This window comes from Convolutriloba macropyga, chromosome 4 (genome assembly GCF_964194025.1).
Source record: "Convolutriloba macropyga chromosome 4, txConMacr16.3, whole genome shotgun sequence".
In the NCBI taxonomy this organism is placed as follows: Eukaryota; Metazoa; Xenacoelomorpha; order Acoela; family Convolutidae; genus Convolutriloba; species Convolutriloba macropyga.
In genome coordinates this window covers 4,237,624-4,264,822 of record NC_134471.1, presented here as the reverse complement: position 1 = coordinate 4,264,822, position 27,199 = coordinate 4,237,624, and the positions used below count along the sequence as shown (strand labels likewise).

Here is a 27,199-nt window from a genome sequence, read left to right as displayed (position 1 = left end):
GATCTGCTTGATTATACATTCCAATAATTAACGTCTTCATACATTCCAATGGCAAACCGAATAGTCAATGTTTATTCATCACAGGAACTAACACAAGAAACTGCCAGTGGATCAAATGCCGTATTCGAACAGGGCGGGAACCCGAATGAAGTTGTTAGTTCTTTTTTGCTGCTTGATTTTTTAAAATACATTTTAAATATACTTGGCGCCAGTCTATCTTTTTGTTTCTTGTCACGCTTTATAATTTGGAACTAAGGGGGCAAGGGAGCAAACATCTAGGGAAGCAAGAATTGTATGGTTCAAAATCTATCTTATCCGCTATCTACTCACCAGATTTTTGTTTTATGCATTTCAGCTCGGTTAAATCCCAAATCATGAAATTAAAATGACATTTAGTTTAACATATTAAGTTTATGCATGGAAAGGTTCTCTTCTCTGACTTGTAACAACTCTGATTTGCTCGCTTTAATTCTATTCAGCAAGCCCTCGCCCTTTTGCGGAAGGGGAAGATTGTTGAAAAGATTGTGCCGTTTTTATTCTAGTTGGCATATGCTGTGGTCAAAAACAAGCTAATTGATAGTTCCAAGAGGTATAAATCCTTGTTGTTTTTCATCTTATTGGACTCTGATAAAAAACAGTTCGTGACAATTTATAGCTTTTTGAATGAGAACCAACCCACTATTGTTAAATAACGAGAATCTGAAGTAGTATTGTAGAGCCCCCCCCCCCCGATCTTTCGCATTATAGCCCCCCCCCCCCCGGATCTTTCGCATTATAGCCCCCCCGGATCTTTCGCATTATAGCCCCCCCGGATCTTTCGCATTATAGCCCCCCCCCCCCCCGGATCTTTCGCATTATAGCCCCCCCCCCGTCTTTCGCATTATGCCCCCCCGGATCTTTCGCATTATAGCCCCCCCCCCCACCCCCAATGCCCCCTCCACCATAGAACACGCGCCATAATATTCAGACTGAGCATAGAACACGCGCCATAATATTCAGACTGGCCATAGAACATGCGCCATAATATTCAGACTGAGCATAGAACATGCGCCATATTATTCAGACTGAGCATAGAACATGCGCCATAATGTTCAGGTTAACAGAAGAGTAAATGCCATAATGTTCAGGTTAACAGCAGAGTAAATGCCATAATGTTCAGAGTAACAGAAGAGTAAATGCCATAATGTTCAGAGTAACAGAAGAGTAAATGCCATAATGTTCAGGGAAACAGAAGAATAAAAGCCATAATGTAGGTTAATATTCATAATGAACATACTATAAAATGTCATGACCAGTGTTCTGTGCATTCTGCAGGATATCATGGAAAATTCATGATTCAGTTCTGAAGTGTTATGACACGTAAGTCCGGGGTTTTATATCAAGTCCCATGGGCCTTCGAGGCATGACTATAGCCCGCGAAGCATATGGTTAATAGTACCAAATATTTTGAGGACTAAGAACGGGGTGAAATAATAGAGCAATGAAATAATCATTACAACGCAAAGGCAGATTTGAATTATTGCCTCTGTCACGTTTGACCAAGAAGGTAAATTAATTCCGTTTTGCTATGTTAATACATGGGATTTACATGAACGTTGCAAAATTGAGATACGTTCAAAGACTAAGCTTTTTTGATAAATTGGTTACAGAAGATATAAGCTCGTGGCCTGAAAACTTTAGCTTGTAGCCTAACTTCCATTTTTGAACGTAAGTAAAGCCTTTCTTTTATATTGAACTTACGAGCCTAAGTTTAAAATAAGAAGTGAATAACTACTTACAGTACCGTGGAATTTAGTAACACATATTGTGGATTTTTAATATTAAGGAATCCGGTTAACAAATTGTGGAATTGAGTTACTTAACGCAATTCCACAAAATTAGAAAAAAATTTGCTGACTTAAGTCTACAAATAATGAAGCCTGAACTCCGCAACTGAACGTGACCGATTTTGAAGGAGGCAAAATTAGCCAAATGGAGTCGGAGTCGAAAGATGGATGTTTAAACAAACGAGGTTTGAAAAAGCGGCCACCTCTCGGCGCTGAAATTAAATAGTGCTAATATAAGAGGGATTAAATTAATTGAGTTGAAAAGAAGTACAATCTTTTTTATCTGAAAAACGTAAAAAAAACTCGCAATATCGATGTCTGATTGTTGGAAGATTGACAACCTTAACGAAATTTAGCTCCCTGTACGATGAGAAGTCCATGAGATGGTCGTAGTATGATCTGGGGCTCAGTCCTTTAGACTGGCCATGCTTCATGTACATTTGAGCTTGGTAGGCACAACAGCTACCTAAAAACAATAAAGTTAATTATTACCGTTAGTTCAGCAAAAGTAATCTGTTTTCAATGAAATGAGTATGTTTACATAGTAGGCCGCAATTTTTTGCAAGTTTTTCGGAATGAAAATCATTTTTGTATAAAATATTAGTTTTTGAGAACCATTTTGTAAGTAAAAAGCATCATGAAATTTTCAGCAAAAGCAGAAACGGAGCGAAACTTTTATTTTCATCAACTTGGTCTTTCTTAAAAAAAACCCAAGAACTTCCACTGTATCTGTCCTATGTTTTGCTTTTGTCAGGCGTATTGGCACATTTTGACATTGCTATTTGAAACAAGCTACGCGTGTAAATCAAAAGACTTACAATAGAGTCCCTGAACTTTTTTAATAGTCTTGGAAGCCTAAAGTTTTGAAGTATTACTGGAAAGACTTAATTCCCAGAGGAGAAAGCAGTTTTTAAAATTCTTGAGAACAAATGGTGCATTGCCGTATATTTTTGCAATATCATATCGATACTTGACAAAATGTTTGTTATTTGGAGTTCGTAGTAAGGAAAATGGATCTTTTCCAGCAAAAATTTCATCTATATTATTTTTTTTCCAATAAATCCATTTAACTCGGCTGGTATGATATTTTTTCGCTGCTTAAAAATCAACAATATGTGATTTTATACGCGGTTTTTGAAAACATTTTCATCAAAAATTTTCCTTCAAATGTTTGTTGATGAGTTTTACTCTTTAAAAGTTTTTTTTGAAACGCCTTTCTTTTTTTCGCCGATGAGTAATAAAACCAGAGTCTCACTTTCCTCTGAAATTTCAGAAGACAGAGATGAATTTATCATATTGTGCGGTAATTAGAGATATCCTGTCAGTTTTCTGTTCGATCAATTATAGCTTCCGGTTATTATGTTCAGGATTCAAACACATTTTTTATAAAACTGTTTTAAGAAAACCGAACCTTAGTTTGTTATGAATTAGAAAATGATAATGTTTGATTAAAAAATTTCTATCATGTAACATTAAACATGTGATTAGTTTAATTTACATGTTTCAGATTTAAAAAAAAATAATAGAGAAAACCAAATAATCATTACAACACAAAGGCTGACTTGATTTACCTCTATCAAATTTGCCCAGGAAGGTAAATTAATTCCGTTTTGATATGTTAATACATGGGATTCACATGAACGTTGCAAAACTGAGATTCGTTCAAAGGCTAAGCTTTTTTGATAAATTGGTGACAGAAGATTTAAGCTAGTATCCTGAAAAATTAAGCTTGTAGCCTAACTTCCATTTTTGTACGTAAGTAACGTCTTTCATTTATAGCGAACTTACGAGCCTAAGTTTAAAATAAGAAAAGAATAACTACCTACAGAACCGTGGAATTTAAAAACAAATATTGTGGATTTTTAATATTAAGGAATCTGGTTAATAAATTGTGGAATTTAGTTACTTAACACGACTCCACAAAATTAGAAAAAAAATTTTGCTGACTTATGTCTACAAATAATGAAGACTGAACGCCGCAGCTGAACGTGACCGATCTCGAAGGAGGCAAAATTAGCCAAATGGAGTCGGAGTCAAAAGTTGGATGTTTAAACAAACGAGGTTTGAAAATGCGAACATCTCTTGGCGCTGAAAATATAAGTGCTGAAATAAGAGGGATAAAATTAATTAGGAACAAAAAAAGTGCACGGCTTTTCATATGAAAAACGTAAAAAACTCGCAATATGGATGTCTGATTGTTGAAAAATTGACAACTTTAACGAATTCAGCTCCCTGTACGATGAGAAGTCCATGAGATGATCGTAGTATGATCTAGGGCTCAGTCCCATAGACTGGCCATGCTTCATGTACAATTGAGCTTGGTAGGCACAACAGCTACCTAAAAGCAAAAAGTTAAATATTAACACTAGTTCAGCAAAAGTAATCTATTTTCAATGAAATGAGTAAATTTATCTAGTAGGCCGCAAATTTATGCTATAATAATTTCAAGTTTTTCGGAATGAACATCATTTTAGAGCTGAAAAATAATAGTTTTTGAGAACTATTTTGAAAGTAGAAAACAACATGAAAATTTCAGCAAAAGCAGAAACTGAGCGAAATTTTTATTTTCCTCAACTTGGTCTTTCTTAAAACCCAACAACTTGCACTATATCTGTCCTATGTTTTGCTTTTGTCAGGCGTATTGGCCCAATTTGACATTGCTATTTGAAACAAGCTACGCGTGTAAATCAAAAGAATTACAATAGAGTCCCTGAACATTTTTAATAGTCTTGGAAGCCTAAAGTTTTGAAGTATTACTGGAAAGACCTAATTCCCAGAGGAGAAAGCAGTTTTTAAAATTCTTGAGAACAAATGGTGCTTTGCCGTATATTTTTGCAATATCATATGGATACTTGACAAAATGTTTGTTATTTGGAGTCCGTAGTAAGGAAAATGGATCTTTTCCAGCAAAAATTTCATCTATATTATTTTTTTTCAATAAATCCATTTAACTCGGCTGGTATAATGAAAACACACAAAACAAACAAAAACTCCATATAAACAGCAAGACTTGCAAAATTCAATAAAAACTTGGCTGTTAAAGTTACAGTTCAAGTCCCAAGTATCAGTATAAGTTGCAGATGCAGCCAAATTCTTCTTTAGCAGCCAAGTTTCTAATGAGTTTTGCATTTCTCGCTATTTTCAGTTTCGGTCTGTTTTACGTGTTATTGAATTATAGCAGAACTATTTGTTCAATTTGCGGATAAACAACGCTCCTAATCAGAGAGAAATTTTAATTTCAAAGACATACATGCAAAATTTTTGAATCAAAACTTGTACCAATTAACGAATTAGTTTTTTTCTCTGCTTGAAAATCAACAAAATGTGATTTTATGGGCGGTTTTTGAAAACATTTTCATCAAAAAATTTCCTTCAAATGTTTTTGATGAGTTTTGCTCTTTAAAAGTGTTTTTTGAAACGCCTTTGTTTTATTCGCCGATGAGTAATAAAACCAGAGTCTAACTTTCCTCTGAAATTTCAGAAGACAGAGATGAATTTTTCATATTGTGCGGTAATTAAAGATATCCTGTCAGCTTCTTGTTCGATCAATTATAGCTTCCAGTTATTATGTTCAGAATTCAAACACATTTTTTATAAAACTGTTTTAAGAAAACCGAACCTTAGTTTGTTATGAATTAGAAAACGATAATGTTTGATTAAAAAATTTCTAACATGTAACATTAAACAAGTGGTTAGTTTAATTTACATCTTTCAGATTTAAAAAAAAATAAAAATAGAGAAAACGAAATAATCATTACAACGCAAATGCTGATTTGATTTACCTCTATCAAATTTGCCCAGGAAGGTAAATTAATTCCGTTTTGATATATTAATACACGGGATTCACATAAACGTTGCAAAACTGAGATTCGTTCAAAGGCTAAGACAAATTGATTACAGAAGATTTAAGCTCGTATCCTGAAAAATTATGCTTGTATCCTAACTTCCATTTTTGAACGTAAGTAACACCTTTCCTTTATAGCGAACTTACGAGCCTAAGTTTAAAATAAGAAAAGAATAACTATCTACAGAACCGTTGGTTTTAGTAAGTCATATTGTGGATTTTTAATATTAAGTAGTCTGGTTAACAAATTGTGGAATTGAGTTACTTAACGCAACTCAAGAAAAAAATTTTCGCCGACTTAAGTTTACAAATAATGGAGACTGAACGTCGCAACTGAACGTGACCGATTTCGAAGGAAGCAAAATTAGCCAAATGCAGTCGGAGTCAAAAGTTGGATGTTTAAACAAACGAGGTTTGAAAATGCGAACATCTCTTGGCGCTGAAAATATAAGTGCTGAAATAAGAGGGATAAAATTAATTAGGAACAAAAAAAGTGCACGGCTTTTCATATGAAAAACGTAAAAAACTCGCAATATGGATGTCTGATTGTTGGAAGATTGACAACCTTAACGAAATTTAGCTCCCTGTACGATGAGAAGTCCATGAGATGCTCGCAGTATGATCTGGGGCTCAGTCCCATAGACTGGCCATGCTTCATGTACATTTGAGCTTGGTAGGCACAACAGCTACCTAAAAGCAAAAAAGTTAAATATTAACACTAGTTCAGCAAAAGTAATCTATTTTCAATGAAATGAGTAAATTGATCTAGTAGGCCGCAAATTTTTGCTATAATAATTTCAAGTTTTTCGGAATGAACATCATTTTAGAGCTGAAAAATATTAGTTTTGAGAACTATTTTGAATAGGATCTGAATAGGAAGTGAATATCTAGCTACAGAACCGTGGAATTTAGTACACATATTGTGGATTTTTAATATTAAGGAATCTGGTTAGGGAATTGTGGAATTGAGTTACTTGACGCAACTCCACAAAATTAGAAAGGAAAATTTCGCTGACTTATGTCTACAAATAATGAAGACTGAACGCCGTAACTGAACATGACCAATTTCGAAGGAGGCAATATTAGCCAAATGGAGTCGGAGTCAAAAAATTGATGTTTAAACAAACGAGGTTTGAAAAAGCGGACACCTCTCGGCGCTGAAATTATATAGTGCTAAAATAAAAGTGATTAAATTAAATGTATTTAAATGAAGTGCAATCCTTTTTATATGAAAAACGTAAAAAAACTCGCAATATCGATGTCTGATTGTTGTTGGAAAATGGACAACCTTAACGAAAAATAGCTCCCTGTACGACGAGAAGTCCATGAGATGGTCGTAGTATGATCTGGGGCTCAGTCCTTTAGACTGGCCATGCTTAATGCACATTCGAGCTTGGTAGGCAAAACAGCTACCTAAAAGCAAAAAAAAATAATCATTACCACTAGTTCAGCAAAAGTAATCTATTTTCAATGAAATGAGTAAAATTATATAGTAGGTCGCAAACTTTTGCTATAATAATTTCAAGTTTTTTGGAATGAACATCATTTTAGAGCTGAAAAGTATTAGTTTTGAGAACTATTTTGAAAGTAGAAAACGACATGAAAATTTCAGCAAAAGCAGAAACTGTGCGAAACTTTTATTTTCCTCAACTTGGTCTTTCTTAAACCCCAACATCTTGCACTTTATCTGTCCTATGTTTTGCTTTTGTCAGGCGTATTGGCACATTTTGACATTGCTATTTGAAAAAAGCTACGCGTGTAAATCAAAAGACTTACAATAGAGTCCCTGAACTTTTTTAATAGTCTTGGAAGCCTAAAGTTTTGAAGTATTACTGGAAAGACTTAATTCCCAGTGGAGAAAGCAGTTTTTAAAATTCTTGAGAACAAATGGTGCTTTGCCGTATATTTTTGCAATATCATATGGATACTTGACAAAATGTTTGTTATTTGGAGTCCGTAGTAAGGAAAATGGATCTTTTCCAGCAAAAATTTCATCTATATTATTTTTTTTCAATAAATCCATTTAACTCGGCTGGTATAATGAAAACACACAAAACAAACAAAAACTCCATATAAACAGCAAGAATTGCAAAATTCAATAGAAACTTGGCTTTTAAAGTTACAGTTCAAGTCCCAAATATCGGTCTAAGTTGCAGATGCAGCCCAAATTCTTCTTTAGCAGCCAAGTTTCTAACGAGTTTTGCATTTCTCGCTGTTTTCAGTTTTGGTCTATTTTACGTGTTATTGAATTCTAGCAGAACTATTTGTTCAATTTGCGGATAGGCAACGCTCCTAACAAGAGAGAAATTTCGATTTCAAAGACAAACATGCAAAATTTTTGAAACAAAACTTGTACCAATTACCGAATTGGTTTTTTTCTCTGCTTGAAGATCAACGATACGTGATTTTATGGGCGGTTTTAGAAAACTTTTTCATCAAAAATTTTCCTTCAAAAGTTTTACTCTTTCAAATTTTTTTTTGAAACGCCTTTGTTTTATTCGCCGATGAGTAATAAAACCAGAGTCTCACTTTCCTCTGAAATTTCGGAAGACAGAGATGAATTTTTCATTTTGTGCGGTAATTAGAGATATCCTGTCAGTTTCTTGTTCGATCAATTATAGCATTTAGTTATTATGTTTTGGACCTAAAGAAGGAATCACGACAGGATCACAAAAGTTTTTTGGGAAAAAACTAAAATCATTAAAGTAGATCCAACATAATTTTGGTTTTATAAATTAAAAACCTTGCAGTTTCTGGTCAGTCAATTATTCGTATGACGATAAAAATTTATGATAATGAAAACTTCAATGTCTTATCCTTTTGCTGAAGAAGTTTTAAGTTTGATATATAATTTGCGAATAATCGTACAGTAAATATCATTGCTAATATTACAGTTTGCAAATATTATTATAAATATTACAATAAGTAAAACTAAACAAATAAAGTCCCGAGTATTTTCGTATTATTATGGCATTGCTGAAAAAGCTGTTTTTGGCCCATTTCGTGTTTTAAAAATACTTTAAAACAACATAAAGGATTTTCTGCTAAATCTTCTCATACTCTTATCATTTAATTCTCGTGCCAATATTTATACTACACAAAACAAAGAGTACTTTCGTTTTCACTGATGTAATATTGGTGATCATTATCCGGTAAGAAAACTATGATCCATTCATCATTAGGGGTAGTTTGACCTGAAGTTAGAATTTATGGTGCAAATTTGCATTCATTCGTAAGTGAATCCTGCAGCCAATTTTAATATATATATATATATATATATATATATATATATATATATATGTTCCTAATTAAACCTTGTGAACAACAATTACCGCCAGCAAGATACATCATGACTCATAAGCGAGAAAACTTAAGCAGACATCAGAGCAAAGAAGTTTTGTTCGCTTAGGTTCAAATGAATTGTAATGTCTGTGAAAGCTTTTGGTTCTGTTGTCGAAAGTATTTGTTCGTAAAAGATCGAATTTACTGACATCTTTTTATAAAAAACTGGGCATAAAATTTTGGAAATGTAAACTATCTTACGTCAAATTTTGATTGCTCAGATTTCCATCAGTCCACATTTTTCGTCATTGATCATTTTAAGCGGTCCAGTTCTTTTCTGCGTAAATGTTCTCAGATTTAATACTTTGATTACGTTGAGGATTTAGAAAATCTCATAAAAAAATTGGTTTCCCACTTTTTCGTACATTAATTTCGAAACTTACCGTATCTGTGATGATAGGAGGAGAAAAAGTTGATCTGTCGGTGTATGGGTCCGATGAGATTGACAAAATTCTTTTGATCGCCGTCAAATGGGCTTCGATATATTGTCCTTCGTGTCCGGAAAAAACCCTTCAGACAAAAGTGCTCACTGAAAATAACAGAAAAGTTACCCTGATAAAAATTTTCATGGAATCTATAAGCAAGTATAAATTGCAGTAGGAAAAAAATTAATAGAATGCGCACCATACGCGGTAAAATTTAAAGCAGTTTAAAAAATAACTCTACATGAAATTTTGGAATGTGAGTTTGTTTAAAAAACTGTCAAAACAATTGTATCGTTTGATACACCAGACAAAAATTATCTCCTATATTCTAATACTATATCATGTAAAACAGCCGAGTTACCACTCCTAACCACGCGGAATTTTTCTTGTCTCATTGTTCATTTTTGGTAATCTAGATGTGGTAATGAAAGTTCAAGAAGTGAGCGTTTCAAGAAGAAACAAAATCCAGGCTCCGAGAATTTTTGTAGCAGACAAAATTTGTATTGTGAAAGCATAAACAGCAAAAAGATATGGCGCTAAATAAAATTGTGTCATTGTAGTTCCAATCTTTTTTTTTTTTAAAAAAAGAAAATTGTTAATTTCCTCTGGTACACATAAGTATAAAAAGCAAATGGTAAAAGAGGCAATGTAAAGTTAAGAATATAACATTATGTAAAATTATAAAATCTTTAAATTACTTAACTAAAAATTTGACCTTACATTATTAAAAAATGCGAACATAAAATGTGCTCACAATTTTACATGTACATCATAGAGATTAAAAAATAAAATTAAAATCTAATGCTCTCAATGTCATCTTTTATATCAGTTACTTTTGGGTCCTTCAAAAATTCTTTCCAAAAATATTCTTTCAGTTCGTTTTTTTAAGGAAGCTTTCGATGTTGTTTTCAGTCTAATATTAGAAGGCAGACTATTATAAATTGGAATGGCTTGTGCAATGAAAGAATCAGTTAAAAACTTATTGTTCTTTCTTATATCGAACGCTACTTTTTTTGACCTGTCATATTGTTTTATTCTCATGGTAGAGAGAGGTTCAATTTTATATGCTGGAAGATCGTTGTGAATAAGCGACAAAAATATTTTGAGCAATTGTATTTCAAGAGAAAAGAAACTGGCAGTATTTTATTGCAAACTTTGAGATCTGTAGACTGATCGTTTTTTCTCCTACTAAAAATGAATTTGATTCCCCAATTCAGTTGTTTTTCTAAAGTTGTCAGTAATGACTTTTGCAACCCTATCAGAATTAGATTAGAATAATATAGATGACTTATTACTATTGCATTGAGTAATAAGACTTTCGTTTTCTCTGGTAAACTTTTACTTAGTGTATTCAAAACTTCTATTCTACAAGCTATTCTCTGAAGAATCTTTTTCACTTCTCCATCAAATTTTAGTTTGCTATCAATAATTACGCCAAGATACTTCACACTATTTGATTCTGCTATTCTTTCATTGTCGACATTCAGAACATTCTAGTGTAATATTCTCTCGCAGTTTTTCATTGAATTCGTAAATTTTGTTTTCTGTCTGTTCGTTCTCCGGCAACTTTTTTAAGGGAGGCGCTTCCATCAATATCAATGTTTTTGGGCTGAACTTTTCCTTTATTGCAGAGACAAGATCTTTGTAATCTGAGAATAATGTTTCTAAAAGATCACTTTTTTGTTTTAGAATAGCATTGGTCCCATCCTGTAAAATGACTGTTTTCATCTTTTTTTGATCGTAACCCTGTAATAATTGCAGTTTTTCCTTTGTCGTCGAGCCTGGGTAAGCATGTATACTGCAGTCCTGAGGAAATGTCCGATCTCTTGCCAGGTGTTTGATGATACTACTACCAATTAAAAAATTTTCTGTTTTCTCCTCGATCTTTAATGTTTCAAACTTTCGAATAAAAACGTCATTTTTTGCACTCGTGTTAATCGTTGGTGTTATTATAGCTGAAGTAGTTGTTAACTGTGCCGAATTTTCAAGGAATTCACTCACGGTTATCACATGCTCGGCGATGAGAGTGTCCTTCTCTTCTAATATCTGATAAAGTTCGCACTGAATTTTATAAAGGTCTGCTTTCGAATAACTATTAAACTTTTCTGCAGTCATCATCATGATTGGAATTTATTACAGGAGGATATTTACAGGAGTAATTTACAATTCTTGATATTTACAATTAGAACTTTGTTTCCGAATCTGTTGCTTAAAAAGAACTATTGTGCTAACGTTTAAAACTAGCAATGCATAAGAAAATGCTTCAAACGTTTAAAAAATGAAGGTCAAGAAGCAACTGTACAGAATGAAAGAATTGTGTGTTGTGTTTTAATTTCTTTAAATGATGACGTGAAGCTTGACGTCTCTTAGCAGGTATGACATTGTTTATTAAATAAATAGTTTTTCCGATTCAGAGGGCTTTGTTTAAAGAGAATTAAAAAGTTGCATAATCATAGCCGACATTTCGTGGCACTTTTGCAGCGTGACATTTAGAAGAATTTGATGCGATTTTATTAGTTTATTATGCATAGCAATTTCTACTGGTGAGAGCGAGTTTTAACTGTTTGGACAGAGGTGAATTTATTATTACAGAAGGAAAATAATTGATTTATTACAAAATTGAATTCATCAGACGATACGAGCATTGTCAAAACGAAAAAAAATGTTTTACTATTTAATGCTTATTTAATTTAATTTAATTTGTAATAGCTATCTAAAACCGCTATCACTGTACAAAATCTTTTATCACCGAGACAAAGTAACTAAAGTTTACAGACATTTATTTTTTAACAACACTTAGGAAGTCTTAGGAAGTCTTAAAAGTAGTAAGATTCATAGTTATTTTTTGATACCATATGTCTTCATAAGTTTATCTCCTTTTCTTAATTGGAACAAGTGAGCTTGCTGAATTTATTTTTGTTACCCAGTACAAAAATTCAATAAGTTGCTTTCATGTTGAGCATCGACATCTCTCATGAAATCATTTTTTTGAATATAAGAAGAGGTCAGAACGCAGAAGGGTGTCCATTTAGCTCTGTTCCTAGTTCTATTGTTACCCTCTGAAAATTTGAAATGGTTCCTTACAGTTAAATTTTGTATCCGATAAAATGCCATTCAACTTTTTAAGGAATTAAACAAACCCAGCTCAAACTTAGACTGTAGAAATATTTTCTACTTTATCGTCTACTCTCAAGCAGAAAAAATATAAGAAATAAATTTTTTCAAAAACTTTTTTAAAACAGATTAAACCCGAAATCATTTCTATTTTAGAACAATCGCATCGAAAAAATAAAAGTAGTCGTCGCTCTGGAGGTGAATAGTAGTTTTCTGAATGAACGTTAAAGTAAGTTAAAAATGTCACAGCAATTCTTCTAAGGCTAAAGTTTTATTCAAGGAAGATGTGATGCATAACAAGGAGGCTCGGTAATGTGCGTACGCACATAATGTTCCGACCCCGCTCATCCACATTCTTAACTTAATTTTCTACCAAATGATGAAGAGATCAAAAACATATATATCGTTCAATAAACAACCAATGAAATATAGTAATGCCACGCTAGAAGGCCGATGACAGTTTTTGATAATAGAACTACTAAAAAGGACCATTAAAAAAACAAAGAACAAACATCATTTACGACCACAACTCGATGTCTACAATAAAAAAATCATAACAAAATCAGACTCGCGTGAGATAAAATCTAAAGAAAAACAGTTTAACCTATACATCATTCGAAAAAATTATGGGACCGCTCCTCAATGTGACTGGTTAATAGGTCGACAAAAAACTGAAAAAAAGGCAAAGAGGTGCAAAGTTAAAAAATAGTTTCTATTTTTGAAAACAATTAACTTCACAGTTATTAATGTCATTAGATATCACATGAAATACCTCCTAAAAAATTAACTGCATCTTTGATTGCGGACACTATGTCGTTGGGCTACAAAAAGTATAACAAACGAAAGCAAAACTCAATAAGTCTATAAAATTTTTACAAAAACAATTGGTCAAAGCCATAAAAACAATGAGCTTTACTCTTTAACCATATTATAATTTCGTTGCATATCTTTTTTGCAAATAGTAACTGTCATTAATTGAGCTCTGATTTGACAAAAAGTGAAAAAAAGGCAAAGAGGTAAAAAGTTAAAAAATAGTTTCTTTTTTTGAAAACAATTAACTTCACAGTTATTAATGTCATTAGATATCACTTGAAATCACTGAAGTTTTCATGTATATCTCCATAGGAAGCAATTGAGACATACCAAAATCCAAACTTCAGTTGCGCAAAATTTTTAAACCAATGGGACTTACGATTTTTGTTATACACCAAAAAGAAAACAAAAATCCTCTAAAATGCACAAGTATATAAAAATCTCAAACATTTTATGAAGTCTCGTAGAAAAAGTAGTAAAAAAGCCGACGAATAAAAATTTGAAGCTAAAACTAGTACAAGGGATTATTTATAGCTCACTGGAAAGGGTTGCGACCTGTGTTTACAAAGATTGAACTGCAATTTGACCAAAAAACTATTTTAAAAAATGACCAAGCTCAAAAACCCAAACTCAAAGTCATGACAGATTTAAGATTTCAACAAAAAGCGAAAGATTAAGTTGCAACACCTCAGGAAGCCAATTGGGCCTATTAACAATTAGACCACGCCACGACCCCACTAAATAACAAATACACAACAAACACAAAAAAAGCCAAAATTTCAAACAATTTTACGACATCACACTATTCAAGGCAGTTTATTTATAAGATGTTACCCGCAAGAACTGTAAATCATCTTTTTCTTCTCATCTAAATATCAACGAGCCTTACCTATAAAAGGACAACGTAGACGCGACAACAAAAAGAAACCAAAAAATTGAACGGTATATAAATCTTGAAACTTTTTTTGCAAATAAATGGTCGATGCAGGTAGTCACAATGTATAACAAAACGCAATGAAAGTGGATGAATCATTAAAAGGAATTGAGACTTAAAATCAGTGAGATTGAGTCACATGGTGACCAAATTGAAAGCAAAAAGAGACAGTTGAAAAAAAAACGTTTTAAAAAATTTAATTTGAAAGTCATTAAAACAAACAGCTATGAACTGAAATCTTTATCTCGGTGAAATTATACGTCGTGGTGAAGCAATTGAGACTTATCGTTATCAGGTATATGAAGTACAACAACAAAAGGAAAGACAAACATAGAAAAACCAACAAATAATCAACAAAATTTTTCGAGAAAATCTGGTCTCAGTCCAAAAAGCATAAACTACTCAACAAAAACAATTAATATATACAGATAAGCTTTTTTGCAACGCTGTTCAAACTTTGTTCTACGTTTTCTTTCAATTAGACTTGCCAACAATGCGATAATTCGAGAAGGAAACGAAATGGATTCATAAAAAATGAAATTATGCTCAAAAATGAAAATGAAAAAAAAATTATTTGAAAACCCGTAGTATAAAAACAAGGAAAACATAAGTTGAATAGAAAACCGTCTCAAACAAAAAAGTGATACTCACACGTATTTGGTTTTTGCCTGCTTTTACTGAGGCTGCGCCCGAAGTTGAGAGAAATAAGATAAAATTGTGGCAAAGTTCAAAAATTCACCGATATATTCAAAGTCAAAAGAGACATTAGATAACAACTGAAAGAATTGTCTAGGTTCATCTATACCTCAAAACTTTACTGCATCTTTGATGGGGGATACCATGTCGTTGGGCTACAACAAGTATAACAAATGAAGGCAAAACTCAACAAGTCTATAAAATTTTTACGAAAACAATTGGTCAAAGCCATAAAAACAATGACCTTTACTCTTTAACGATATTATAATTTCGGTGGACATCTTTTTTGCAAAGAGTATCTGTCATTAATTGAGCCCTGATTTGAGATTCTTGTCAGTAATTTACATAAAAACATCTACATAGCGGAAATGCTTTGAAAAAAAGGTCGCGCCCCATTTAAACCTAAAAACTTTTTTATCGTAGGGTTCCACAGTGAGATCAACATCAGCCCACATAATGCTGGGCGTCTAACAAAACATTCAATTGTTCAAATGGTTGCGAAGTAGATCAATTTTTAAACAAAATTTTTAGTTTGTCAAAAAACAAATAATGCTTTTTTTGTTATTATTGAGTTTAAATTTGCAAAAAACTTGCAAAATTATGATCCAGAAGACTCATAAAGCCAGCGGGATTACAAATAGCTCCTTTTTGAGCTGAAAAAGATTTCGACTGCAGTTTTAAGGTGTCTACTTCCAGCAAATTTAAAGCAAGTGGGCTAAAAAAATATATGGTCCTATTTTTCTAGAAAAAAGTCTGATTTTTGAAAAATTTAGCATGAATTCTAGCCAAAAAACTCTGATCGACCAACTCAGCAACCCTTTTTTATCTTTAGAGATGAAATAAAAAACAGTACAGTTAACAAGCAGTACAGTTAACAGCAATTATTCGCGAAACTTTAAACCTCGATAACTCCCTATAAAAAGCGAAAAATGAAAAAATATTTTTAATTCCTTATTCTACGCTGGACTGGCTTTCTAATGATACCACTCACAACTCTCTACGTTGATTATATCGATCGGCCAAAATTGACTGAACAAAAAAACCCATTTGAGTATATAGTTCCTCCCTCCCACCTGAAGTGTGGGTCGGAACAATAATTCGTAAAATAAACCCAATGGAGCTAACCCTATTCTCATTTCATCTTTTGTTTAATCATTTTTTTTTCTATTTAAAAAATGGTTTCAAGTTCGACTTTATATTTAATATATAACGCGTTGCAACTACTGAACAAAATGAAGTCCAGTCGGCTGTCCTATTTTTATTGTAGAATTTAAAAATCAGCAAAAGTTGTTCGGGGGCCTTAGCCTCTAAACTCCAACAGGTTTTGAAAATAACTCCTAAGTATTGTTTTTCTCTGTGTTAGCCCTCTAGGTGACTTTAGTTTTCCTAAAGACCTTCTGCCCTAACTAACTTATAAAGAAAAACGGCCAGATTCCCTTTCTTAAAAAACTTAACTTACACCAGCTAACATTTAGTACTTATGCCTACTGAGAAAATTATATCAAAAACAAGCCGAAAATCTAACTACGTACTCTCTGTCTTACCAACAGAAAAGAGAGACTTCAATTACGAAATTAAATTAAAGCTCTGAAAATCAACAAAAATCAAACGGTATATAAACTCCGCAAAAGTAAACAATAGAGATATAATCAAGTGCAATTTCTTTTTATAAACTAATCTTATGGGGGAAAACTCCCAAAAACATATAAAACACTGAAAACGGTGAAAAAATTCTTGAAACGATTGAAACTGGAACTTTTAAGCATTTGAATAACGGTTTTCACACATATCGATCACACCAAGGAGAGTTTCAGAATATGCTTGATCTACACTGCACCAATTGATCAGTCTCCAAATTTTTGACACTATTAATGTTCTCGATTACTTTGGTAGTGACCACAGCTCAAGCGTTACAACCTTGAAGTTAGTAACTCAGAACAGATTTGATTTGAAGGCAAAAATTAACTTCAAAAAATTGAAACAGATTGTCAGAGAAGAGTCTGAAAACTCTGTGCTGTATTCACCAGTCTATCCAAAAGCAGAAGAACTGAAACAATTTAATGAAACAGTTGTAGAGATCAATCAATTCTCGCTATAAAAGTCGTATATCCTACAAAAAAAGATTTCTCTTTAGCCATGAAACTACTAACCTGATTCGCAACAAGAAGAAAAAAGAAGAGAGCTGAAAAGAACAAAAGGAAAACAGAACAAATCTCCGAAAAAAGAAATAAATTTCCTTCAAAGAGAAACAAAGAGGTCCATGAAACGATCGGACAAAACCAAAAAATGAAAATTGATCAGCTCAGAGCAACAACAGACATTGAAAAATGCAAACTATTCAAAATTCTTTTACAAGGTACAATGAAAGATCATAAATACGAAAGATGGTAACTAAATGGGCACTTCGAGAAAGTCTAAAAGGAGACAAAAATGTTTCTCCAAAACCAAAATATTGAACCAAATATAATTTATGATATAAAAATAAACCAATATGATGAAATTCTGAACAAAACAAGTAGGTCAAGTCCAGAACCAGACAAAATCAGCTCTAACATCCAAAAAAAGTTACCTAAATTCCTCAATGCATATATTTGTCTCCTGATAATTAGCTCAATAACATAATCCTATGTTCCAACTACATGGAAAGAGTCAAAAGTCAATATGTTACCGAAACCGAACAAAAAAAAGTTGCATAAAATTATCGACCAATCAGCCTCACTAATTCAATTGCAAAAACTTGTGAAATTGCAGTAAAGAATACTGTCCTAACGCACTGTAAAACAATGGTGTCTTCGGTGAAATGCAAAGTGCGTATAGAAGGAACCACGGCATGACTGATAAATTGCTCAAACTTACTCAGCACGTTACCGAAGCATTTCAATGGTCAAAAATGATGGGATTTGTCTGCCTAGATACCGAAAAAGTGTTTGATGAGGTTATGGAAAAGCGTAGAGACTAGGCCGTCAAAACAAACTGCAAAAAATTGGTTTGCATAAACTTGTGATAAAGTGGATTAACTCTTTTCTCTCTCAGAGGTGTATTTTTGTGAAAACTAATAACTCAAACAGTAGCACATTTTTCAACACTAGCTGGAGTACCTCAGGGCAGCGTCATTGCACCAATATTCTTTCTTGTTTATGTCAGTGGCATTCCTGATATGACTGCACAAAGTTCTCAAATTGCTGTTAATTTCGCCTTTTACTACAGATCGCGCTCCTGTAAAATAATTCAAGAGAAACTTCAATATTCACTAGACAAACTCATCAAATGGTGCGAAAAACTGAAAATAAGAATAAATCCTGGCAAAAAAATTTTATTTTCATGCTTTTTGAAAATCCGTCAAAGAAAATTTCCAGTCTTGATCTTTTTATCAATGGTACACGAATTGAAGGCATATACTCAATCAAATTTCTTGGCGTAAACCTTAAACCGCACCTGAAGTGGAACGAACTCTGCAAAACTTTGGTGGCAAGAGCAAACAAAAGAATCTACCAACTTTGGGGGTTCAGTCAGATCAGCAATAGCGAAGTCTTTTTGCTGACTTTTTTAGTCATTGGTTCGACCTCTATTTCTCCTTGCAAATGCCTGTTGGATTGATCAATCTAATTCAATTATCAACAACATACAACTGACCCAATTTAGAGCATTGAACATTTGTATGAGGAAACCCCGATAGTTGAGTGTCAAAAAACTCCATGAAGAGGCCAAAAAATCTGCTGTAAGGGACATTCAGGTCAGATTACACATCGAGTACCTGAATCGCGCAAGACAAAACAAGATCGAATCAATACTTGAACTCATCAAGAAAAAGAGACAACATCCGAAAACAGTTATCAAAGCACACTGGACCATCTGTCCTGCTAATGCTATTTAACTTTAATTTCGTCAATATTGCCATATGTACTAATGACTATACAAGACTGCCGTCATCGACAACAATCAGAGTACATTGAGCGAGCAGTTAGCGGTTTTGGAACGAAACGAATGGAGCACTGAAAATGGTTTGATGCGGTTATGGAAAAGCGTAGAGACTAGGCCTTCAAAGCAAACTGCAAAAAATTGATTTGCATAAACTTGTGTTAAAATGGCTTAACTCTTTTCTCTCTCAGAGGTGTATTTTCGTGAAAACTAATAACTCAAACAGTAGCACATTTTTCAACACTAGCTGGAGTACCTCAGGGCAGCGTCATTGCACCAATACTCTTTCTTGTTTATGTCAGCGGCCTTCCTGATATGACTGCACAAAGTTCTCAATTTGCTGTTAATTTCGCCCTTTACTACCGGTCGCGCTCCTGTAAAATAATTCAAGAGAAACTTCAATATTCACTAGACAAATTCATCAAATGGTGCGAAAAACTGAAAAAAAAGAATAAATCCTGGCAAAATATTTTTATTTTCATGCTTTTTAAAAATCCGTCAAAGAAAATCTCCAGTCTTGATCTTTTTATCAATGGTACACGAAATGAAGGCATATACTCAATCAAATTTCTTGGCGTAAACCTTAAACCGCACCTGAAGTGGAACGAACTCTGCAAAACTTTGGTGGCAAGAGCAAACAAAAGAATCTACCAACTATGGGGGCTCTGTCAGATCAACAATAGCGAAGTGTTTTTGCTGAATTTTTTTAGTAATTGGTTCGACCTCTATTTCTCTATGCAAATGCCTTTTGAATTGATCAATCTAATTCAATTATCAACAACATGCAACTGACCCAATTTAGAGCATTCAAAATTTGTATGAGGAAACCCGCTAGTTGAGTGCCAAAAAACTCCATGAAGAGGCCAAAAAATCTGCTGTAGGGGACATTCAGGTCAAATTACAAACTGAGTACCTGAATCGCGCAAGACAAAACAATATCGAATCAATACTTGCACTCATCAAGAAAAAGAGACAACATCCGAAAAGAGTTATCAAAGCACACTTGACCAACTGACCTGCTAATGCTATTTAACTTTAATTTCGTCAGTATTGCCATATGTACTAAAGACGATACAAGACTGCCGTCATCGACAACAATCAGAGTAGATTGAGCGAGCAGTTAGTGATTTTGGAACTAAACGAATGGAGCACTGGAAGATGGTTTGATGCGGTTATGGAAAAGCGTAGAGACTAGGCCTTCAAAACAAACTGCAGAAAATTGGTTTGCATAAACTTGTGATAGAATGGATTAACTCTTCTCTCTCAGAGGTGTATTTTCGTGAAAACTAATAACTCAAACAGTAGCACATTTTTCAACACTAGCTGGAGTACATCAGGGCAGCGTCATTGCACCAATACTCTTTCTTGTTTATGTCAGTGGCATTCCTGATATGACTGCACAAAGTTCTCAAATTGCTGTTAATTTCGCCTTTTACTACAGATCGCGCTCCTGTAAAATAATTCAAGAGAAACTTCAATATTCACTAGACAAACTCATCAAATGGTGCGAAAAACTGAAAAAAAAGAATAAATCCTGGCAAAATATTTTTATTTTCATGCTTTTTAAAAATCCGTCAAAGAAAATCTCCAGTCTTGATCTTTTTATCAATGGTACACGAAATGAAGGCATATACTCAATCAAATTTCTTGGCGTAAACCTTAAACCGCACCTGAAGTGGAACGAACTCTGCAAAACTTTGGTGGCAAGAGCAAACAAAAGAATCTACCAACTATGGGGGCTCTGTCAGATCAACAATAGCGAAGTGTTTTTGCTGAATTTTTTTAGTAATTAGTTCGACCTCTATTTCTCTATGCAAATGCCTTTTGAATTGATCAATCTAATTCAATTATCAACAACATACAACTGACCCAATTTAGAGCATTCAAAATTTGTATGAGGAAACCCGCTAGTTGAGTGCCAAAAAACTCCATGAAGAGGCCAAAAAATCTGCTGTAGGGGACATTCAGGTCAAATTACAAACTGAGTACCTGAATCGCGCAGGACAAAACAATATCGAATCAATACTTGCACTCATCAAGAAAAAGAGACAACATCCGAAAAGAGTTATCAAAGCACACTTGACCAACTGACCTGCTAATGCTATTTAACTTTAATTTCGTCAGTATTGCCATATGTACTAAAGACGATACAAGACTGCCGTCATCGACAACAATCAGAGTAGATTGAGCGAGCAGTTAGTGATTTTGGAACTAAACGAATGGAGCACTGGAAGATGGTTTGATGCGGTTATGGAAAAGCGTAGAGACTAGGCCTTCAAAACAAACTGCAGAAAATTGGTTTGCATAAACTTGTGATAGAATGGATTAACTCTTCTCTCTCAGAGGTGTATTTTCGTGAAAACTAATAACTCAAACAGTAGCACATTTTTCAACACTAGCTGGAGTACATCAGGGCAGCGTCATTGCACCAATACTCTTTCTTGTTTATGTCAGCGGCATTCCTGATATGACTGCACAAAGTTCTCAATTTGCCGTTAATTTCGCCCTTTACTACAGGTCGCGCTCCTGTAAAATAATTCAAGAGAAAATTCAATATTCACTAGACAAATTCATCAAATGGTGCGAAAAACTGAAAATAAGAATAAATCCTTGCAAAATTTTTTTTTATTTTCATGCTTTTTGATAATCCGTCAAAGAAAATCTCCAGTCTTGATCTTTTTATCAATGGTACAAGAATTGAAGGCATATACTCAATCAAATTTCTTGGCGTAAACCTTAAACCGCACCTGAAGTGGAACGAACTCTGCAAAACTTTGGTGGCAAGAGCAAACAAAAGAATCTACCAACTATGGGGGCTCAGTCAGATCAACAATAGTGAAGTGTTTTTACTGACTTTTTTTAGTCATTGGTTCGACCTCTATTTCTCTATGCAAATGCCTGTTGGATTGATCAATCTAATTCAATTATCAACAACATACAACTGACCCAATTTAGAGCATTCAAAATTTGTATGAGGAAACCCGCTAGTTGAGTGCCAAAAAACTCCATGAAGAGGCCAAAAAATCTGCTGTAAGGGACATTCAGGTCAGATTACAAATTGAGTACCTGAATCGCGCAAGACAAAACAAGATCGAATCAATACTTGAACTCATCAAGAAAAAGAGACAACATCCGAAAACAGTTATCAAAGCACACTGGACCATCTGTCCTGCTAATGCTATTTAACTTTAACTTCGTCAATTTTGCCATATGTACTAATGACGATACAAGACTGCCGTCATCGACAACAAATAAAGTACATTGAGTGAGCAGTTAGCGATTTTGGAACGAAACGAATGGAGCACTGGAAATTGGTTTGAGTCAGAGTAACAGTTTGCAGTCTCCTTTTCTTAGTTTTATTTCATCTAAACTCCATTCCTATATCGTAGAACAACAATCAATCAAGGACTTATTGCCAGCCACCTGCTTAGTTGAATCGGGGGCAAAAGTCAAACAAACAACATCCTAACCCTTCAGCTAAGCCAGCACCTCACCTAGTAAATTCGGGGCTTAGCTGTGAGAAACACAAGGAAAACACTAGCAGTTTAAACAGCTTCTGTCTACTGAGATATCTGAACCGATTAGCATCATTTTCAAGGAAGAAAACGTTCTTATTTTACACATTCACTTCACTGATGTCTTTATCACGTTTAAGTTACAGTTATAAAACTAATGACATAACATAGTGCTATCCGCGGTTTGGGTCAGTGGTTTTAAAGTTTAGGTTAGCCTAGCACTTTTTACTGCTTTTTATTCTTCCGTCATAATTTTACTTCTTTCGCCAGGCTTCACTTTTGTATTTGAAGCTAAGTTATAAGCTGTTGCAACTGCACTTTTTCTTACCTTCCCTCAATTGATTTTAACGCGTCTTAACGCTTGCCTTCATGAACAGAATTACAATTTTTACGACTAAAACGGCGAGTTCTAGCGCAGTCGTCTAATTCTTTGATCAAACAAGGTGCAGTAATTCAATGCCACCACAAGTGCAGTCCTGTGTTCATTTATTATTTTTTTATTTTTTAATTTTTATATTCTTTTTTTATTTACTCTTCCTTCACTCAATATTTATTACTTCTTGAATTTTCAATCTTCATTAACGACTTTTTCTCATTTGATTAAAAAACTATTTATATTTTATCACGCCTCAAAAAACGACGAGCTAGCCAAGAACTTTTACAAGGCTAGCCAAGAACACCAAGAAAAAAATGAAAGCAGGCAGAGCCAGCAGAAGCCCTTTCCGGCGCTTGAGTTGGCTACCAGCAACAAGAGCAATCAATTGGTTTCAAAGGAAAAACTCTGTAAAAACACAAGACTGAAACTCATCGTTTCGAAATCGAATATTCTCTTTTTACTTATTGATGCCTTTTAAATTGATTGAACTTGATTGTACATACCTGAATAATAGCAATGGTAATAAGAGTTAGTTAAAGTTCTATACTTGAAATTATGTTTGATATATTATTTACCCTGTAAAGGACTGCATTTACTTAACAAATATTTGTGTTCATAATTGCTCAGCGATAATATATGTCTGTTCACACCTGTCACTTGAAACTTCTATATTATTATCCATTATATTCATTCTCTTAACTTTTGCAACTCGAGATAGTTGTGCAATTTCAGTTTTCTCGCTAAGCGACGTCTAGATTCCGCTAGATCAAATGAGGATTGACAGCAGATGACAGAAGAGTCTACAAAACCTGAAACGCCTGAATACCGATTTACCAATGGGGGATTTTCTTATCATGACTGACATCTTTTCAAACATACAACTTGGAAACACCTGCACAAAAAGTTGATAAATTTTATATTCTGATGTTATAATTAATTTTGCTAAATTGATACCGGTTTCTCGAAGTGTGACGAAGAATGGACTCTTTTTGGTTTTCTTTAGGAAAAGCGGTGAATTGGCTTTCATGGCTTTCACCTCATTCATGGCTTTCTTTCAATTTTTTTTCGCAATTCTTCGCAATTTTAGATGTGATACACGCAATCAGAGCAGGGAGTGAGGGGGAGGGGAAAGGGCCAACCTTAGCTTTGCACAATTTCTGCCATCATGGGTATCATCTGGAAGCTGAAACCTGAGGGATTGCCATTCTTGGTTACCACTGTAAACGGCATCAATGACCGCCACCCAACGACACAAACTCCACAAAATTCCTGTTAAGGCAAAAAAACTTTGTGAGACAGATTGAAAAATCCTGGCTGACGACCACAAATAAATCTTGGCAACCATGTACCTGACAATAGTTCATGGCTTTCCTGTATGCAATAAATGGTCACCTGGATTCCATACAAGAGCCATAGACAACGACAAGGTTCTGTTTGTGATGTATCCTGTTTTTTTTTCATTTTGTACGTTAATGCCAGCCCCTCCAAAAATTACTGAATTGCAAAAAAAATTGTATGACAAATATGGTAAGATTATGCAACGAAATTTTTGTACGGCGTGTATGAAACCATATATGGCTCTTGGATATGGTTGCCAAGAATGGTCATTCCAGGAATTGGATTTTTCAATGAAAACCTACATGCATCAAATTACAAACCCATTTACGTTATATATGGTTCAAATTGGGGTATTCACTCTATATGCCCTCCATAAACGGTAAATTATAAACTGTTTCAGTAATTTCTTGTAGGGGTTGGCATTAACGTACAAAATAAAAAAAACAGGCTGCATCACAAACAGCACCTTGCTGTCTATTTCTCTTGTATGGAATTCAAGCGAGCATTTAAGGGTGGGAATTTTGGGGAGGGGGTCTATTTGGGCAAACCCAGAAAATTCAATGAGCGCAAACCCTGAAAAGTCGATTTGTTCAGTATAAATTTGCGATAGAAAACAATATAATAGGTTCTCCATTTAAAAGGTAGTTTTTTTATTAGTTTATCACTACAGATACTATCGTAGGAAATACATAATTCCGAACGAACAATTTGCCCGCTATCATAATAACTTCTGAGATCGCAATTGTGTTCCTACAAATCTGGCCAAGCTTTTTATCACTTAAAAACATCTATAACACGTGAAACACCCTATGTTTCACGTGTTATAGAAAAATTAAAAATATTAATTCTATACTTCAAAGTACCGATAATTTTATGTTTGAAAGCTTTTATGTTTTATGATGGCCAGGAGATTCACTGATATGTCTATTTCAATTTTCTTCCCAAAAAAATTGAGTGAGTGCATGACACTCGCACAGTGAGTCTCACAAAAAATGAGAAAGTGGAACAACAGATATTGTGGCTATCTATTAGTATAGGAAAATCCCAAAAAATTATCATTTTCAAATTTCTTGACATATATGTAGAATCGGCCTACAAATATTTAGCTCCAAATTTGATAATTCAGTCGTGCAAATTGTTGGAGGAGATAATGAAGATATTGAGTTAACAACAATAGAACTTTTGTTCGAAGAATATTAGTATTCTGAAGATTTAAATTACACTAAAAACTTAATCATGCTCACTTATTCAATCCCAGAGATTTAGGTTTTCTCAAATTTTCACCTGCAGAAGCAGTTAAAAGTTCAATAAAAATTTCACTCGCTAAGTTTTTTTAAAGAAAAAGCAAATCCGGAAAAGTGCGAAGTTGGCTTAAAATCGACAATCAGATTCCCGTCCCGTTAATAATTAAGAAACGATAAAAAGCACTTCGGTTGAGCACGATCACATTACAGAGAAAAATTGTTTTCTTTTAGTTTTGTATTTAAAGTTATCTGGAAAACAAAACATAGGGATAAGTTGATCATCATAAGTTTCTATTTTACCAAAGAAAACGAAAAATAAATTGATAAATAAGTTCATCGGGATCGATTCAGTCTTTGGGGCCGTTTACTAGATATACTATTGTACCTGTAGTAAAAATATAAGTTTGTCAAATAAAAAAACGTTTACAATCTAGCACCCCTACTAAATAGAACTTAAAGAATATTGAAACAAATTCCTGAAAAAGATGGTTTTGTGGAAAATGTTGAAACGTGGTGTCATCAGAAGGCAGATTTTGTCTATTGTGGAAGACGAGAGCTGTGGAAAACTGTGACGCAATTTGCCTACAAATTCCACAATTGAGCGTTTGAGCATGATTTTGGCAAACGAAATTTATCTATTTGGCGTTGAGTTTGCTAAAGCGGTTCTAATCTATCTCTGTAATTGCAACTCAAACCTGAAGATTGGAGTTTGGATAATGAAACCATAGTTTTCAATTTAATTGAAGAAACTTCACAAATTAATCAAATTACGAATATTTTTTATCATTATTTATAAGTACAAGCAATCTGTTTGACCCCACCCTTTCCATAAAAGAACAATCAAGACTTGGGTGAAAAAGACGTACATTTAAATGAAAATTTTTATGCAATTGCTCAAATTGGGACAAAAGATTGCTCAAATAACAAAAAAAATCTTTTATTAATAGCATTTTAAATAAACAAAACCCATTGATCTTATGTGCTGAAAGATATGTATGATATGTTTTAATGGCATGAATGAAACAGCAGTAACTAAGTCTTTCTTTTGAGGACAAAATCAGAAAAGAGTCAACTATACTGGAAAAAACCTGACTATCTTTTGACAAAAAAAAGGTGTTTTCAGAGAACAATAAATACTGATCAATATTAAAACAAAGCCTCTACTATTTTTTTGTAAGCTTTTGAATTTACTCTCTCTAAATTGGCTCTAAAATATTATTAAATTGATATCGCTGTCTTATCTAATTTTCCCAAATGAACTGTCGGAGATGTTTTGCATTTTTTGTTCTCGTAAATGAAAAAATAATTTTTAGTCAGATATATAATTTTTTTTAAAAAAAATGAGTCATAATGTACTGTGTATGACTCTGAACTATGTAGTTTGAATATTCAAGCACCATCGACTCGTTTGGTTGTTCCCAAAGCGTCCTTGAAGTCGAGTTAGTAGATACTTAACCGAAAAGTATTTAGCCGTTTATTTATAAATCCTAACGTTTGAATACTGTGGAAAATTGTGGTTTCAAAATGTAGAATATGTTGAGAAAAGTGAATATAATTTGCAAAGAAACATTATGTTGAAAGGATTCAACTTTCGAACCATTCTTATATGTTTTGAAATTGGTGAATAAAATGAATGAAAAGGGCCAAATGATCACTCCCAGTTTTTGAGGGGCGCTATTGACTGTTTCAGGATAGCACTCTTTGCCTCCTTTCAAGGAAAATTAAACGATTAATTTTTTTTAAAAATATTTAATAGAAATCAAATTTTAGTTTTAGCATTCTGGAATGCAGCATCCAATGTCTTTGTCTGAAAT

The 27,199-nt window shown here is 33.6% G+C and overlaps 1 protein-coding gene and 1 long non-coding RNA gene across 3 annotated transcripts in view; one reads left to right on the top strand and one right to left on the bottom strand.

Moving 5' to 3' along the window:
* LOC142338219 (uncharacterized) lies at positions 1 to 26,197 on the top strand. Of its 2 annotated transcripts, none has more exons than XR_012758963.1 (3): positions 1 to 153; positions 23,891 to 24,022; positions 25,909 to 26,197. It is a non-coding gene; the product is annotated as an uncharacterized LOC142338219 (long non-coding RNA). The 2 variants fall into 2 exon arrangements; XR_012758962.1 differs by lacking the exon at positions 1 to 153 and adding an exon at positions 8,625 to 8,822.
* Positions 1 to 27,199, bottom strand: part of LOC142338218 (uncharacterized) — a 72,661-nt gene that overhangs the window by 1,883 nt on the left and 43,579 nt on the right. Inside the window, exons 2-4 of the mRNA XM_075387876.1 lie at positions 23,943 to 24,072; positions 9,396 to 9,541; positions 2,168 to 2,292 (exon numbers count right to left, since the gene is read on the bottom strand). Coding sequence (XP_075243991.1) covers positions 2,168 to 2,292; positions 9,396 to 9,541; positions 23,943 to 24,072 — 401 coding nt within the window. The remainder of the gene's footprint in view (positions 1 to 2,167; positions 2,293 to 9,395; positions 9,542 to 23,942; positions 24,073 to 27,199) is intronic.